The 17,060-nt window shown below is 42.4% G+C and overlaps 1 protein-coding gene across 1 annotated transcript in view; it reads left to right on the top strand.

Moving 5' to 3' along the window:
- The window catches only part of AKAP13 (A-kinase anchoring protein 13), a 312,402-nt gene that overhangs the window by 52,402 nt on the left and 242,940 nt on the right, over positions 1–17,060 (top strand). The window contains exon 3 of the mRNA XM_088452667.1: positions 13,957–14,000. Coding sequence (XP_088308793.1) covers positions 13,968–14,000 — 33 coding nt within the window. The 5' untranslated portion in view covers positions 13,957–13,967. The remainder of the gene's footprint in view (positions 1–13,956; positions 14,001–17,060) is intronic.

Here is a 17,060-nt window from a genome sequence, read left to right as displayed (position 1 = left end):
GGGGTGGAGTCTCGGGGAGGAAATAGAGCATGATATCAGGGTATAATACGCCCAACAGCACAAATGATTATGAAGGGGATCCCTGTGATTGGGGGACTCTCCTTGCTCACTCCCTTGTCCCACTTCTGTAGCCGCCGCCCTTCTGGCTCCTGGCCGCTGAAAACCTAATTATGCGGTTCGATTTTGCCTTTAGTAATAGTTTACAAACCATACATAAAACCACAGAAACCATGTAGTTTGGCAAAAGCACACTTACATAAATCCTTCCCACCCCTTGCAAAAAAAAAAAAAAAGTTGTGTATTATTCTTTAGTTCCATTTGTTCCACTAACACTGTATTTCATTTTGCAATCTGATTGACTTAGCATGTGGGAAAACCACAAAGCAGCTGAAGGAATGATTGCTGGAGGTTTAGCATTCTTTTTTTTTATGTTTTAATTGAGCAGCTTCGTGCTAAACATAAAAAAACGATGTAATAGTACAATGTGACTGCTCAACAGTTTAATAACAGGGTGGATTAGTTCTTTCTGTTTGTGTGTGTTTTTTTTTTTTTTTTTTAAAGGAATGCTGATATATTTCAGTATAAATGGTTTTAGTTTTTTACACAAGTCATAGAACACACTGGTGAGATGTGAATGGGCTATGAGGCATTTTTATACAGTATCCCATACCAAGCAGTGTAATGATGTTGCCAACATAGGGGCATATTTATGAAAGCTGGGTACCAACCATTCAGCTTCTTACTGTCATTTTTCAAGCACAGCGTTTAAAATGACAGTTAGAAGCTGATTAGTTAGTACTTTATTTCTCTACAAGCTTTGATAAATCTGCCCCATAGCTTGGTGTATTTTGCCATTACTGATTATTATTATCCTTTATATGGCGCCACAAGTGTTCCGCAGCGCCTTACAAAGTACATAAACAAATAATTTGACAACTGACTTACAGTACAAAATAGGACAAGGACATGGATAATATACATTGATACATAAGTGACCATAACACCTAGATATGCAACAGAGCGTAAGCAACCAAGTGTTAGGTGCCCTGGAGGGGGGTAAGAAGTAGGCAAAAGTAAAGTAAGTAGAAGCACAAGAGAGTAGAGGCCCTGTTTGTAAGAGCTTACATTCTAAAGGGTAGGGGCAGACAAACAGGTGTGACACAGATGGGTTAAACGGAGGAAGGAGCATGTTGCAGCAAGTTAGGATGGGAGCTGGAAGGCTTTGATGAAGTAGTGGGTCTTGATAGCCCGTTTGAAGGATTGTAAAGAGGTGGAGAGCCTGAGAGGGAGAGAGTTCCAAAGGTCGGGAGCAGCACGGGCAAAATCTTGGAGGCGGGAGTGGGAGGAAGTAATCAGTTGGCATGAGAGGCGGTGTGCATTGGTTGATCGAAGGGGGCGGCCAGGAGAGTGGAGGGAGATGAGGTCAGAGATGTAAATGGGAGAGGAATGGGTGAGGGCTTTGTAAGCAAGTGTGAGAACCTTGAATTGGGTTCTAAAAGGGAAGGGGAGCCAGTGGAGGGCTTGTAGGAGAGGGGAGGCAGATGTAGAGCGTTTGGAGAGGAAGATGAGTCGAGCAGCAGCATTGAGGACAGACTGGAGAGGTGAGAGATGGGAGTTGGGGAGGCCAGATAGGAGAAGGTTACAGTAGTCCAATCTGGATATGACCAGTGAGTGTATGTGGGTTTTGGTGGCATCCTGGGTGAGAAAAGGTCTAATCTTGGAAATATTTTTGAGATGGAAGCGACAGGACTGAGAGGCTCTGGATATGTGGTTTGTAGGAGAGGGAGGAGTCCAGGATAACTCCAAGACAGCGCACGTTGGGGCTAGAAGAGATAGTTGTGCCATCAATTGTTAAAGAAATAGTGGGAAGTGAGGTTATGTTGGAGGGTGGAAAAATGACCAGCTCAGTCTTAGACATATTAAGTTTAAGAAATCGCTGGGACATCCAGGAAGAAATAGCAGAGAGACAGTTGGAGATATGAGTGGGGAGAGGTCAGGGGAGGAAAGGTAGATCTGAGTATCATCAGCATAGAGATGATAATGGAGGTCAAATGAGCTGATGAGTTCACCTAGAGAGGACGTATAGAGGGAGAATAGTGGAGGTCAAAGAACGGAACCTTGGGGAACACCTACTGTAAGAGGCTGTGGTGAGGTAGAGGAGTCATGAGAAGAGACCGAGAAGGACCAGTCTGAGAGGTAGGACGACAGCCAGGAGAGAGCAGTGTCACGTAAACCAAGGGAGTGAAGGATTTGCAACAGGAGAGGGTGGTCAACAGTGTCGAAGGCAGCAGAGAGGTCAAGGAGAATAAGCAGAGTGTAGTGGCCCTTGGATTTGGCAGCAAGGAGGTCATTGCTGACTTTTGTGAGGGCAGATTCAGTGGAGTGGAGAGAACTGAAGCCAGACTGAAAAGGATCAAGGAGGGAGTGGGAGGAAAGAAAGGTGGTAAGGCGTTTGTAAACAACACGCTCAAGGATCTTAGAGGCAAAAGGGAGGAGAGAGATGGGACGGTAGTTGGAGAGAGTGTTGGGATCAAGGGTAGGTTTTTTAAGAATGGTGGAGACTATCGCATATTTGAATGCAGAAGGGACAGTGCCAGATGAGAGGGACAGATTGAGGAGGTGGGCAAGACGGGAACAGTCACAAGGAGAGAGGTAGCAGAGGAGATGTGAAGGGATAGGGTCAAGGGGGAGGTTGAAAGGGGGGAGGACTGGATGAGAGCCATGACTTCCTCTCCAGATACAGGGGAGAAGGCTGTCTGAGTCGGTGAAATGGATGGAGATGGGTAATCAGGGAAAGAAGGAGGTGTAGAGCAGGGGGACTGGTGGGATGTGATGTCCTGACATATGGAATCGATTTTGGATGTAAAGTAGGTAGCAAAGTCAATGGCAGTGAGTGAGGAGGGGAGGCGGGGAGGGGGTGGACAGAGGAGGGAGTTGAAGGTGGTGAAGAGACGCTGGGGATTTGAGGACTGGGAGGAAATGAGGTTTTTGAAATATGACTGTTTAGATAGGGAAAGGGCCACACTGTAGGATGAGAGCATAAATTTGAAGTGGAGAAAATCTGCCTTAGAGCGTGATCTTCTCCACTGTCGCTCGGCAGTTCTTGAACACTTTTGCAGATATCTGGTGCATTTGGAATGCCAGGGTTGTAGTGTGGATCTGCGAGGGTGAGTAGTGATTGCCGGTGCAACAGAGTCCAGAGCAGAAGTAAGGGAGGCATTGTATAGGGAAGCAGCTTGTTTAGGCCAGGAGAGAGAGAGGATAGGTGAGAGAAGAGGGTCAAGCAGGGAAGATAGAGAAACAGCATTGATAGCCTCAATGTTACGCTTAGTGATGGTGGCCTTCGGAGGGAGAGGAGGGAGAGAGAGAGGTTAAAAGAGAGAAGGTGATGATCAGAGAGAGGGAATGGGGAGTTGGAAAAATTAGAAATATTACAGCGGTGAGTGAAGACTAAATCAAGTGAGTGCCCACTCACATGTGAGGGTGAGGAGGTCCATTGTGAGAGACCAAATGAAGATGTGAGGGTAAGGAGTTTGGAGGCAGAGGATTCTGTGGGGATATCAATTGGAATATTGAAGTCACCAAGGATAATGGAGGGGAGGTCAGAGGAGAGAAAGTGAGGGAGCCAGGAAGCAAAGTTGTCAAGGAACTTAGAGGGAGGGCCATGGGGACGGTAAATGACAGCTACTCGCAGGTGTACTGGTTGGAAGAGGCGAATAGCATGAACCTCAAATGTAGAGAAAGTAAGAGATGGTTCAGAGGGTAGGAGTTGGTAGGAGTAACCTGGGGATAGAAGGACCACCACACCACCACCATGCGACCCTCGGGGTGAGGGGTGTGAGAGAAGGTGAGGCCCCCAGAAGAGAGAGCTGCAGGGGAAGTGGTGTCAGAGGGTGAAATCCAGGTTTCAGTAATGGCTAGGAGATGCAAGTTTTTGGAAATGAAAAGATCATGGGTGGGAACCAGTTTATTACAGACTGATCTGGCATTCCAGAGGGCACAAGATAGAGAGACAGTGTTTATGGGAGAGATGTGAATAAGATTATCAGGGTTGCTGTGACGAGAAGGTGAGATTAATTTGGGTGTGCGGGCACCAGTGTTGGGAAGAGAACCCGAAGGAGGTGGGCAGGGAGGGAGTTTAATGAGATGTGGGTGGAGGTGGGGTGGCATGGCATGGAGAGGAGGCTTGGAGGAGGGATTAGCGGTGGGGTAGTAGGACCCAGGTGGGGTAGAAGAGAACAAATGTGGAGTAATGGGAGAGGAGAGGGAGGAAGGCAGACGGAGGAGGTGGAGGAGATAAGGGGGAAATTATAAAGGTGGAAGAAGGGGGCAAAGCAGTGGATCGGGTATACACTGAGTGGAGGAGGAATTGGATGAAAACATGGTCATGGTGTGGCTGGGTAGAGTTTGGGGAGGCAATGTAGATGTAGGGATAGAGTATATATGTAAGAGAAAGTGCAGAAGATTTGCAGAGAATCAAGTAAAAGTACAGTGGAAGAAGGTGTATTTTTGTATTGATAAAAGGATATAATTGAGGGAAGGAAAAATGGAGATTTAGCAGGGAAAAAATGGATTATTAATGTAAACTGTGTTAGAAGACAGATGACAGGCTTGGCAAATAATTAAGGTAGAGATAAACTGAATTGGCACAGATACAGTACATTATGCTGTAAAATATTTGTGAAATCAGAGAGCCAGCCCAAATATTAGCAAGTAAAGTTCTTAGAGTGAGCAAACAGAGTCCAGTGATTACTGATGATTGCTTTGCCATATGATACTGTCATATAAAGATGATGCTGTTGTATGAGAGCTAATTATATGGTTATATGGCTGATTAGTGTTGGTAGGTGGTCATTACCTGCAACAGAACACCCCAAAAAAATCCCAAAACCTATTTTTGGGTTACTATTACGATTTAATTATATAGTGCCTCATAACCAAGAAGTTTATAATTGGCAGCAAACACTGAAATAAAAAGACTAAGAGGACCCTCGTCGTAAGATTACAATCTGTAGGAAAATAATGATCCAAGTGGTTAAGTGCCACACATTCTTCTAGTCAGATTGCAATGAGAATAAGGGGCAACGTGGTTTGTGTAATTGTTTGCATTACTGCTTTACAGCACTGAGGTCCTGTAGTAGAGTCCCACCACAGCTCTAACTGTGTAGAGTTTGTATGTTCACCCATGCGGGGGTTTCCTCCTGGGGCGCTGGTTTCCTCCCACAAACCAAAAACATACTGGTAGGTGTGTATGTATGTGTGTGCTTGTACATGTAGTAGAGAACATAGATTGTAAGCTCCACTGGGTAGGAACTGATATGAATGGCCAATTATTCTCTGTAAAACACTGTGGAATATGTATGCACTGTATAAATAACTGGTAATAATTTAGGGCAAAATATTTTTATTGGAGTTTAGCATAGGAAAATAAATTTAACACACAGAGCCGAGAGTACAGCCCCAGACGAACCAAGAGTTTGTAGATAATGGTGAACCTGTAAATAGCGCCAGTTCTCAACCCATCGCAAGTTCCACTTTTCACGTACATCATTGAAGAGCACAATTTTGCCTTTACTCTCTAGCTGTCTGACTCGGAAAAAGTCCCACATCATACCAAGATTGGAAAGCTCTGTTAGTGCCAGGAGGGAATTGTTCATTTGAATACAAACAAGATATAGGAGGAAGCTAGTGAGGCTATTGAAGGGGATTTTCTTGGGGTTCTCCAACATATTAAGGTGGGTCCTATAGTAGGATGGGAGGTAGTAGGGAGGATGGGGAGCCATGGAGCAATAGCAATGGGGACATCTAATGCTTAATTCTCTATGTACCCAGTGTTTGGTTATGTCTGCTCTACACCATTCTAAAATTCTATTAAGGAGTCAGGCCTGTTAATACCCCTGTATATTCGGGAGACACAGTCCTCCCCTATCTTTTGGCCCAAACATCATGTCTAACCTCAAAGCATCTGGGAGGTAACTTAATAGGGAGTGTCTGCCACACACATAGAATCTTAGGAAGGGAGTATATTTTAAGAATACCCAATCTCCCGAACCAAATTGGTAATAACTTAATAAAAAGTGCTTATGACCCAATGGGACAATGTGATCCATCCATATAGGATCATTGAGTAAGAGCCCTTTATGTTGTGCAAGTTTTGCTTAGAGAAAGGGACAATGTTCCTGTCTGATAAATAGGATGTATTAATAAATTCTGTCCTTGTTGACTGCTTGCTATTTTGATTGCCTTGGAATCGCAGACAGAGTAATTCAATTAGAAGATGTACAAGCCAGCCAGCTTTTGCAACAGACATGTAATTGTGTAATGACTTTAGCATAGATGCTGAAAAGCTTTAAATGACTCTTTGTATCAATCATAAAAGCATCAGAATTGTTCAGTGAGATAAGAGAGCTGGAGTTTCAATATAGTTTTGTCTGTGTGTTTTTTTAAATTTTTATACAGTATAATAAAATTGCTGCCAGCTTTTGTCCCCCCACCCCTTAAGGCTTTACTTTGTACCCTATAACAAAAAAAAATATTGTGCATATTTTGTAACATGAGTACTATATATTTATATATTCAAATGTATCTTTCTGACATCCTGCTATATGCAGCTACAGGTCAAAGAGCAGAAGTGCACCTAGAGAGGTCATCTATGTGAGGAGAATGAAAGAGCACACTGACCAGTAACATTTGTGTGTCTCTATATAAGGGCTATTTTTGTTCTTGGGAAGTTATTTTTGAGCAGACTTACTTTTATAAAGTTTTTTTTTTTCTTTTCTTTAGTACTATTATCACTTTGTAATGTGGATTGGTCATCCATGAATCAACATTTTTATTAATATTTATGCTGCCCATTTATGCCACCTTACGCAAATGAGATGAGGGTGACCTACAGTATTCCACTTCAAGATGATAAGTTAAATGATAGCAAAAACTTTAATTCCTAACTATTTTTGTGATCCTTGGGAAGTTTTGGTATTTTTTTTTTTGCTTGGTTTACAATCTGTTATCACTCAGTGACACTGTAATGGCCTATTGATTGCAGTTTTTTTTTTTTTCATCCACAACTTTTGCATATAACAGGACTTAAAAATGGGGCAGCTCTGCCGAGAACCAACTTTTGTGGCCAGTCAACTCACCATCAGTGAGGTCAATGGCTGGGGAGGCACACATGTATAAAAACATGATTTTTATATCAAACTCTGGAGTATGACAGGGAGGAGGCTCCACTTACCCTGACCAGACGTCCCTGCTCACTATGGACATGATTAAGCAAGGAACGTTATTCTGCTTATACGCACGCAAGTGCATTGCTAATATCAGTGGTGATATGTAAATGTTTACATTCACATTGCGTACGCAGCCTGACATAAGGACGCCCACTTCCCCTTACTCACATCTGTATACTAGGGCAACATAGCGAAACAATTGGTAACATTGAATCCCTGCGCACAGTAAAGGAAGCCCAGACCTCACTCAGGAATTGATAACTTCAGCGCACGCTATGAGACCTCAGGAGGTGTCTGGTATTGCAGTGGCTAATTTATGCACTCCCATGCAACGTCGTTGAAACGCACTGGCACGTCTGCGTTCGCCTGACCACTTCCCTGTCACCACCCACAAACGGCACTTCCTGTCAATCGCCCTGCTCTGGGGCTGCGTAGCATATGCAGTTCCCATCACAATTGTTAATTCGCGAACGCGCACTGCGATGCATGCGCAGTACAAATTAATTGAATGTGTGCATATACGCAACTGCTTTCCTAGCTGATTCAAGGCCTATGTCATTTACTGAGCAGCCCCAAAGAACTGATATGCATCCAATCAATTGGTTAGGAATTCGTGTCTCATGCTTTAGAAATGTTTCTTGTGAATTAATTATTTGTTACCATTAGTCCAGCTATGTGTTGGTTAATGTTTAATTTGAAATTTGGTGCGGTATTGTAATTTGTATTGTGTAAGATATTTACTCTTTCTAGATAAAGTATGGATCTCGTTGAAATGATTTTTAAATGATATGAAAATAACATCTAGAACGGTGGTTCTCAAACTCTGTCCTCAGGACCCCACACAGGTCATGTTTTCCAGGTCACCCAGCAAGTGCACAGGTGCATTCATTACTCACTTATACATTTTAAAAGATCCACAGGTAGAGAATTGTGATTCTATGAGGAGACCTGGGAAACATGCACTGTTTTCGGTCCTGAGGACCGAGTTTGAGAACCTGTAATCTAGAGCAGTGGTCTCCAACCTGTAGCTCGAGAGCTACCGATAGCTCGCGGTCTTAATTTTGGTAGCACACCTAGCTGCAGTACTGCCGAGTCAACTAGGAGGTAGTGACCTCTGACGCATGCTCCCCTGCGGCATTGACGCCATGGGTGGAGCCACAGGGAAGCACGTGAGGTGATTGCCGCAGCCTCTACAGCAATCACCTGACATGCTTCCCCGTGGTTTTACCCACCTACACCACGGTTGAGCGAGCGACTCCCATCCAGCCCGGCCGGAATATCACTCAGCAGTGCTGCCTTTATCATTTGCTCCTCTACTGCACGTACCTCCTTGGAGCCGGTAATTAACAGTGAAATGTGTTTGCGCTTAAATTTTATTTACAAACTACAACAATATAATTGTAATAATTAAATGCATTTTTATTTTCCATGAAACAGTTTTGTTTTTCATTAAATACCTTCAATTGTTCAGTTATTAGCCAGATTTTTTTTTTTTTTTTTACAATTTTAGTAGCTCTTCAGGAGGTTTCATTTTCCTAAAGTAGTTCACACCTCAATGTTGGAGACCACTGATCTAGAGTATGTTTTGATGTAGGGCCTTGTAAGTAAGTTTAATACTTTGATGTGTAACATATAAGCAGCTACACATCTGTACTTGTTTACTCAAATGCAAAGAAAGCTTTATACAAAAATATACAAACTAACATGAACTATAAACTACAGTTGCTTCTGCTCTGTTCTGGAGTTTTAGCTAAGCCCACAACAAACACAAATGAGCGCCATAATCAAAATGCTAATTTTAAAAATGTGCACCGTGAAAAATAATTTAACATTACAATGTATTTACAGAGAAGGCAGAACTTATGTGCTTTTATTTTTATTATATTAAACAATAGTTTTAGATTGTGACATGCAAGTTGAAGGATAACTCCACTCTAAATATAAGATAGGACAAATGTATAGTTCATTACACCATTGGCTCTTCTTGGCCCACCCACCATCGGGGCTGACCTCCATGAATGACACTATCAGTTCTCAGTGTATAAATATTACATAAGTCAGACCAAGGGGCTGTTTATAAATGGACAGGAGAAAGTGATTGGCTAGTGAAAAAATCATGACCACCAGGTTGCCATAGCAGTAAGTGGCATTTGAGGGACTTAAATATCCCCTGGTACACTTTGCCAGCCTCTTAAGGGCTTCACTTGCTGCCCCCTACATCCTGCACCTGTGGCCAGGTACTCTCTTCACCTGATGGCAAGGAAGCTCATGAGTGTTGTACTCCTCTTTCTCCATTTGCATTACTTTTCTTGTACTTGCTCCTTTAAGGTTCAATGTATGGCTGCAAATATTAGAGAGGTGCGCAGATCCCTGTCTTTTGGTTCTAAATCCTTGTGTTTTTTGTTTTGGCAAAACCACCCACAAGTGTTTTGGTTATGGAGTTCTTGAAATAATTTATATATAGCTAAAATCATGTAACATGGACCTGTTTTTGTTCCTATAGTATTAACATCAATTACATTTAATTTCCAATAATTTTCATTCAATTTTGACCACCTCTCAGCACCTGAAATCACGAGGGAGAGAATTTAATGCAATCCAAAACACGCAAGATCCGTTTTTCATATCAGAGTTCCGAACTTGGCGAGAAGACCTAAGTTTGTACCCTGTTCTACTTGGTACCCCAGAGTTATGAGTCTGGACTCTGTTGGACTCTGAACCCCAAAGTTTTGGTGTGTAAACCAACCTGCTCATCTCTAGTCAATAGGCATCTCGTGTCACCAGCTTTAGCTGGACAGTTCCACTCTGTTTTCTGTCTCTCAGGCCTCCAGATATTCTGAATTTAATTGACTCCTCTCTCACTCATGTGTTTTTAGTGGAAATTGCACAATACAGTATAAAGTCCAACTAATAAATGTTAGTTTTTAATATTTTTATGGAAGCTATTTTTCTACTTGTTGAATATTTATGTATTGTAAATCAATGTAATACTAATGGGGTAACCACCTTTTTATTTGCAGATTCTCGGACGGGGGGGGGGGGAGGCATTGGGGTGATCACATGTTGCTTTATGGTGCCATCTTCTCCATATGCCTAAGATCCCCCTCCTGCCACTTTATATTCCAGCCCATAGCCCCCAATGCCCCTCCATATATGTCAGACCCCCTCATGCCCCTTATATGATAGATAGGTGGCAACCCTATGGTTCATCTGTACCCTGCACTACACACTTACCATTCCACATTTTGCAATGCTTCCTTGTTCTTTTCATACTCTAAACTACATCCCTGAACACTTTATATGCTTCACTAAGTCCCACCACATCTCTGCACTAACTTCTTGACACCTCTATGTCCAGCACTACATCGCTGATCGCTACATCCGACCCTACATTGCAAGAGTGGGTGTGAGATGGGCACATTGACAGCATCGGTAATGTTGCTGGTGCTGTCTCTTGTGAGATTTCTAGACACTGCCTGTCTTCAATTAAAAGCCCTCCGGACACATCTTCTGATTTACTGACTGTCCGGAGGGATCCTGGATAGGAGACCATGATATATAATAAGTAGGTTAATTAACTTTTGATAAAATTCGCCCATAGAATGTCTATTATTTTTTATTTTATAACCGTAATTATATTGCACACACCCATTCACATCGCTTTATAGAGAAAATGTGGCCATCTATATTCCCTACCACATGTACACATTTTTGGCAGCCAATTTAACCTACCAGTATGTTTTTGGATTGTGGAAGAATACCCACACATGCATAGGAAGAACGTACAAATTCCACACAGTTAGGGGCTTGATGGGAATCGAACCCAAGACTACAATTCTAACCTTTACACCATTCGTGCTTTGTTAGAGAATTTTTAATGTAAGGGCCATGAAGTCAGGGACTGTAAGGGGGGAATTCAAATGATCGGGGGTGAGAGCCATGGGCGCCAACATTTCTACTTGCAGCAGAAATGTGCGAAAAGTCCATGGTTCCTCTAAGGACTTTAGATGCTTTTGTGTGCAACAAGTGCGATAAGTAATGGGCCCCCATAACAAATTTCTCTATCAGGCGCCCATTAATTATCGCCGCCCAAAAATAAAACCAGGTGAATCGCTGCCTTAGAATTTACAACGTAAGCACCATGAAGTCGGGGCCATTGGAAATGATTCACCTTCTCTGCACAGTGCTGCGTAATATGACTGAAACTATAGAAATAAACAATACTAACTACAAGTGCCTAATTATATTTGTTGTTTGTAAAAGAAAACAAAAAGAAGAAAAAAGGTATAATGGGTGCACACAGTCTCTTTAAAACATTACTTTTATTGAAATTTTATTTAAAAATGTCAGTGAATATATCTGTCTGTCAATGTGGTGTTCTGAGGGTTTAAAAGAAAATAAGGATTAAATTATGCAGCCAATGCTGCAGTACTGCTTACACAGCTAAGTATGAGTTCTGCAGGCTCATGGGTGTACTACAGTAATAGTAAACTACAACTAGCAGCTAGTAAAAGTCATAGGGCTCTATTTAGAGAAAATGAATGATAATCATATTTAGTTTTTGACACTTTGAGCAGCACTTCTGCACGTCTGCTGTATTTATATAATTGCCTCTGCCGGGACAGATGAAGAAGAAAAGCTTTGTTCTGTCGAACACTTGCCAGGCTTAACCGCAATACACATGTGCCAATCTGGCACAGACGCAGGACGTAAATTGACTGAGTCCATGCATACAGCAGCCAATGGAAGAGTGAGGGGCTGGGCACAGGTACACTGTGGGAGAAAGCAGAAGGAGACCCAAGATCTACTCTCTCCTACCTATAAAGCCATATAGAAATGGCGTTCTCTTTTAAAGAAGAGTTTGAAGAAGAGAAAATTATCTTTTACTTTATTAGCATTACTGAGTCCTATGTGGACTGCTCAGGAAGAGAATATAAAAATATAAACACTTGGTGAAATTGTCTATTTCACAGCAGTTTATTTAAATAGGGAGAAGAGAGAAAACTTACTATATAGAGCTCACAGTCACAGATGTCATCTACATGCTTCTTGCCAGGCATCTCTATATAGTGCTGTAAACTCTGTTTTTAAGGCTATAGCCCTGTTACATTTGGTAATGCTTCTTTACATTCTATGCTTTGTGAATAGCTGTTCCTCCTGTGGGTATTAAGCTCTTTGTAGAATTACTGTCAAACCATGAGCAATGTGTGAATTAATTTGTCTGAGATTAATTTGCATATCTCTAGTTATAATCTCCTCCAATATATGGTGCAGGACATCTGCAAATCTAGGGCTTGGTTCTGAGTCACACGTAGGTCTGGATGCAGTCACATATAGTGGTCCCACCAGCGGCAGCTCCTACCCTCTTAGAAGAGTGGAGCTGCTGCTGCCTAGAGGGAGCAGCACTTATCGGCTCCTGGCACTTGCACAATGAAACTGACAGGCGCCGGGACCAGCGCATGCGCATATCCCCGACTTCCAAAGGGCTGTAATGTCTGCTGCCCCGAGGAGCCGGGTAGGGCTGGCGGAAAGGCAGAGAAGCGGCTTCCTACTGGAAGCCGCTCTATGCTAATAGCAGCTCGGACTGGCAATCCCAGGGGGAGGAGACACCTCCCCCTGAGACTGTCTGTCTGCTTATGTGACTGGCAGGTGGCACTTCCAATAGGAAGCCACTGCCAGTCACAGTAGCCAGTGTAGTAATGGACTACACTGAGGTGGTGGTGGATTTTGCTAGGAGGGCTGCAGCCTTGCAACTCCTAGGTAAAAACAGCTGCTGGATCCCACCCCTCCATACTGTGCATAACTTACATTTGCTTCTTTGTGAACATATGCACGCATGGTTCAAAGGGGTATGTATCTCACCAATTTTTCTGTCAATCGTTACATGGGCATTTCTTGGTGGCTTCTTGGCAGCAACAAAACAACTCCATTACAGTTTTGTGGGTGTGTTGGGATACATCATGGGTATATCAGTGAGCCAGTGTTACTCACTATTTCGAAGTATGCATATGCATTCCGGACACCAAGTTCAGACTTATCACCTAGCATGTGGATGGCGCATTTGGCGATAATTATGACAGCTGCTCTCACTTACGGGAATAAGTGGGGCAGTGCTATCATGTAGATGTGTATGCATTAGCATGTGCACATAGTCACATTAACATTTCATTTGTGATTCATTTGCGTTCAGATTTCGGCCACAATCGGACCTACGTGTGACTTGGAATGAGGCCCCTAGACCTCCAACTCCTAACTCTCCCACCTTATTCCCTCTCCTCCATAATTATTGTTTTACAAGGCTAGCCATTCCCACTGAGAAGAACCTTTCTTAGTAGCCCTCTGCCTTCTGTAATCATTTATTACATTTGTTTGGGCAGGGTCATGAGGGAATTTGTTATGTAATGGAAGAGTCCGCTTCATTGTTTATACAAATCTGTTCTTTTGTGACATGTTTATAACACCCAATGAACCCACTGCAAATCACCTTTTGTTTTATGTCATAATATGTAGATCATCAATTACGTTAGCTGTAGAGGGATTTGTACAATATTGGCACGCTTTCTTTGTCCCAACGAGTTTTGTAACAGTGATTTTAATTGCAAACTTTAAATAGAATGTTGTAATCCATTATCTTTCAATTCAGCCAATATTGTATAATCTTTTGAATGTATAATCTATTGCCCACAGTTGGTTAATGTTGATCATCTGTCTGTTGTCTTTGTTACAGTATCCTGGGACATGAAACTTAATCCACAGCAAGCTCCATTATATGTAAGTACATATACATGTTCTACCATTTGTAGTTTTACTTTTTTTTTTCTTTTCTTAGAATTATCTATCAAGAAGTCCCCCGTTTTAGGGGTCTGCCTGTTCATTCGCGCTAATCTCTTGAACCACTGGATGGATTTTGATGGGGTTTTTACTATTCTATACAGCATTGGTAGAGGAATGATCTAGGTGTATCATTAATCAGTGACAAAAGGGAGCCGAGCTGTGACAATTTTAGTGAAGTCAAGTCACAGAAAAAAAAATCTTGCACTAGTCTGCTGTATAGTAGCTAACTAGGGTGCTGAAACAGCAAGAGACAGTGAGAGCTAATCAGAGATAGCAATGTGTTGTGTTGCTTAGCAGCAGTCTTGAGAGTGGAGGGAGTCAGGAACTGAGCAGGGTAACATCTGAGGCAGACAGAGAGTGACATACGGCCTCCAATGAACACATGAAGATACCCTGATGCAGACACAGTAGACAGGAAGGCGCCAGGGGAGGCATAGCTATCAGGATTAAAAAAAACAAAAACAAAAAAAACAACTAGTCTGAACACCATAAAATGATTTCCATTCGATGGTGTCAAACATCGGACCACCACCATAAAACGGTAAAAACACTACCATCGGAACAAAAACATTGATGGTTAGTAACCATCGGATCCGATGCCCATCCCTATGTTGAACATTCAGACGGACTACACCGTGAAGTGCTCCCTCTCCATCTTGATGTTCCCACTCACCCACATGCCTTATGTGAACAGGAGGCACCTCCCATGGAAGTCAGCACTGTTCTCTGGCAGGAGCACCATTGTGAGGAAGTTCAACAGAAAACCCAGGAAGTACAGGGTACTTTGTGCAAAAAGGACATTGCTCATCGCCATGTTCGGCAGCTGGGGAGGGGTGCACATGGAGGCTGAGGAAATATGCACAGGTGCCCCAGCCCTGGGTACGTGCTGCTGATAATGTTACGGTAGCTGCAATACAAATCTCTAATCCATGACCTTCCTGCCCTTCTCAGCACATCCCAGTGGCCGGGCCTCAGTCAGCTGCAGGACAGCAACAGTGGAGGTTGTAAGATACAGGGGGGTAGGAGTGAGAAGCAGGGGGTTGTGGTGACATGGCGTAGGCTATTATGAGATGCAAGGGGCTTTGAGATGAAATTTATCCCGTGCGAAGCCGGGTTGGGTTGCTAGTTTGTATATAAATGTTAAAACAAAAGAAAGCAAAGACTTACTGAGTATGTCATTTTAACCATTGTTTATGCAATGTATTTGGCACTGTATGTTGATTAAGCCTAGGTCTAAATGGGTGGTTTTTTATGTATGTTGTGTCTGACGCAATTATGTTATTGTATAAAATCTTAGACTGGATAGTGTACATTGACACTGTGGGTAGCATGCAAGAAATTTGAAGATTTGCACATAATAATATAGTTGATTGCTTTTACTGAATAATCATAGCCTGTGAATAAACTGGTGCTTGGACAACATGTGTAAATACTCCTGCGTTTGCCGCTGCTTCCTAGCTGTTGGTTTGATGGAGATTGAGATGTGGTTTCACACTTTGGATGGGGAAGTAGATTACAGCAAGAGAAGCAGCAGTTACTACTGACCCTGTCCTTTGAGGTTCTTCGTAAAACTGAAAAGTAAACCTCTAATATGAACCTTTTTTACCGAAATGTTCTGAACTGTAAAATGTACGTGACACTTGTAAAAATACCAATAATGTGCTCCATATAGCACCACATAATTAAGTCTTATAATGTTATAAGTAACACTTTGCAACCACATTATCGTATAATCTCACTACGGAAATTTTAATTTATAACTGCCTTTCATAGGCAAAACTCCCCTAACTATCTGGTCAATCTGCTGAAATTCTTAGCGAGTAGATCTCAACATTAAAAAACAAAATGTGAACAAGTACCCAGGTACAGATGACTTCCCTGCAGAGTACTATAGCAAATTATCTGGTAACCTGTCCACTCGCCTGCATTCAATATTCAAGGCTGTTCTCTAGGGTAGATGAGATGGTTGAGGCCTGCATTGTAGTTCTACTCAAGAAGGGAAAATATTTATATACTAAGTTATAGACCTATTTTACTTCAGGCAATGATGTTAATAGATTAGAATTTTCATAGTTTTGTACTGCTGAACAATGGTAAAAAGCAGGACATACAGAAATCGGTGATATACAAGGTAGACAAAATAAATGCAGACATGAATACAAAAGGTAGGGAGGGCACTGCTCATGTGAGAACATAAATCAGTATTGGAAGAGGGCACAGTTAAAGTATTAGTGTGTGTTTAGTAGGTGGAACTTTAGCAGAGCCGGCTTAAGGGCGGGGGGCTCCTCAGTGTCAAGTGAATCATCACATCCGTGGTGCTGGTGAGAGGACTCAGGAGATGCTCTGCTGTGTATGTTGCATACAGAGGGGCACTATGGAGCATATTGGGGGGGACCCCACAACTTGGTTGCCATGGGGCCTCCATAAGCCTTACTATAGTAAGCTGCAATATAAGGGATGAGTTTTGAGAGCGCTTTTAAACATCTGTGGGAGACTCTGGGCATCATAGGGAACTCTTAAGTGGGTAGTGGCAGGGGAGATGTCTTTAGGTGGGAGTGAGAGGTGGTTACCAGAGAGATCAGTCCCTGACAGTAAATTAAAGGCTTCTATTTCATAAAAAAACTCTGTCCATTACAACGACAATATCCTTATAAAAAAACTGGGAATAAAGAAATGAAAATCCAAAATTCAAGTTAAATTCAATATTTTACCCTCTAGAGTCAAAGGGCCCATCTATAGAAATGTTTTCACAATTGGTCAAGAGATCTAGATCTTCAGAACAGTGCAAGACCAGATCGAATTTGACAAAAAAAGAGACACAGGCCCTAAAAAAACCCGGCCGATAACACCAAGATAAGTAATCAAAAATGCTGACAAGGGGGGGCATCGTTGTAATGGATCGAGTTTTTTATGAAACGGAATCCTTTAATTTACTGTCAGATACTGATTCCTACAGGAAGTTGAACGGTGATCCCACCATCAAATTTCTGCGGAACT

The sequence above is a fragment of the Taudactylus pleione genome, unplaced genomic scaffold (assembly GCF_031769625.1).
Source record: "Taudactylus pleione unplaced genomic scaffold, aTauple2 ptg000556l, whole genome shotgun sequence".
Lineage (NCBI taxonomy): Eukaryota > Metazoa > Chordata > Amphibia > Anura > Myobatrachidae > Taudactylus > Taudactylus pleione.
Note: the sequence above shows the minus strand (reverse complement) of the source record. Positions and strands in the feature narration are given on the sequence as shown.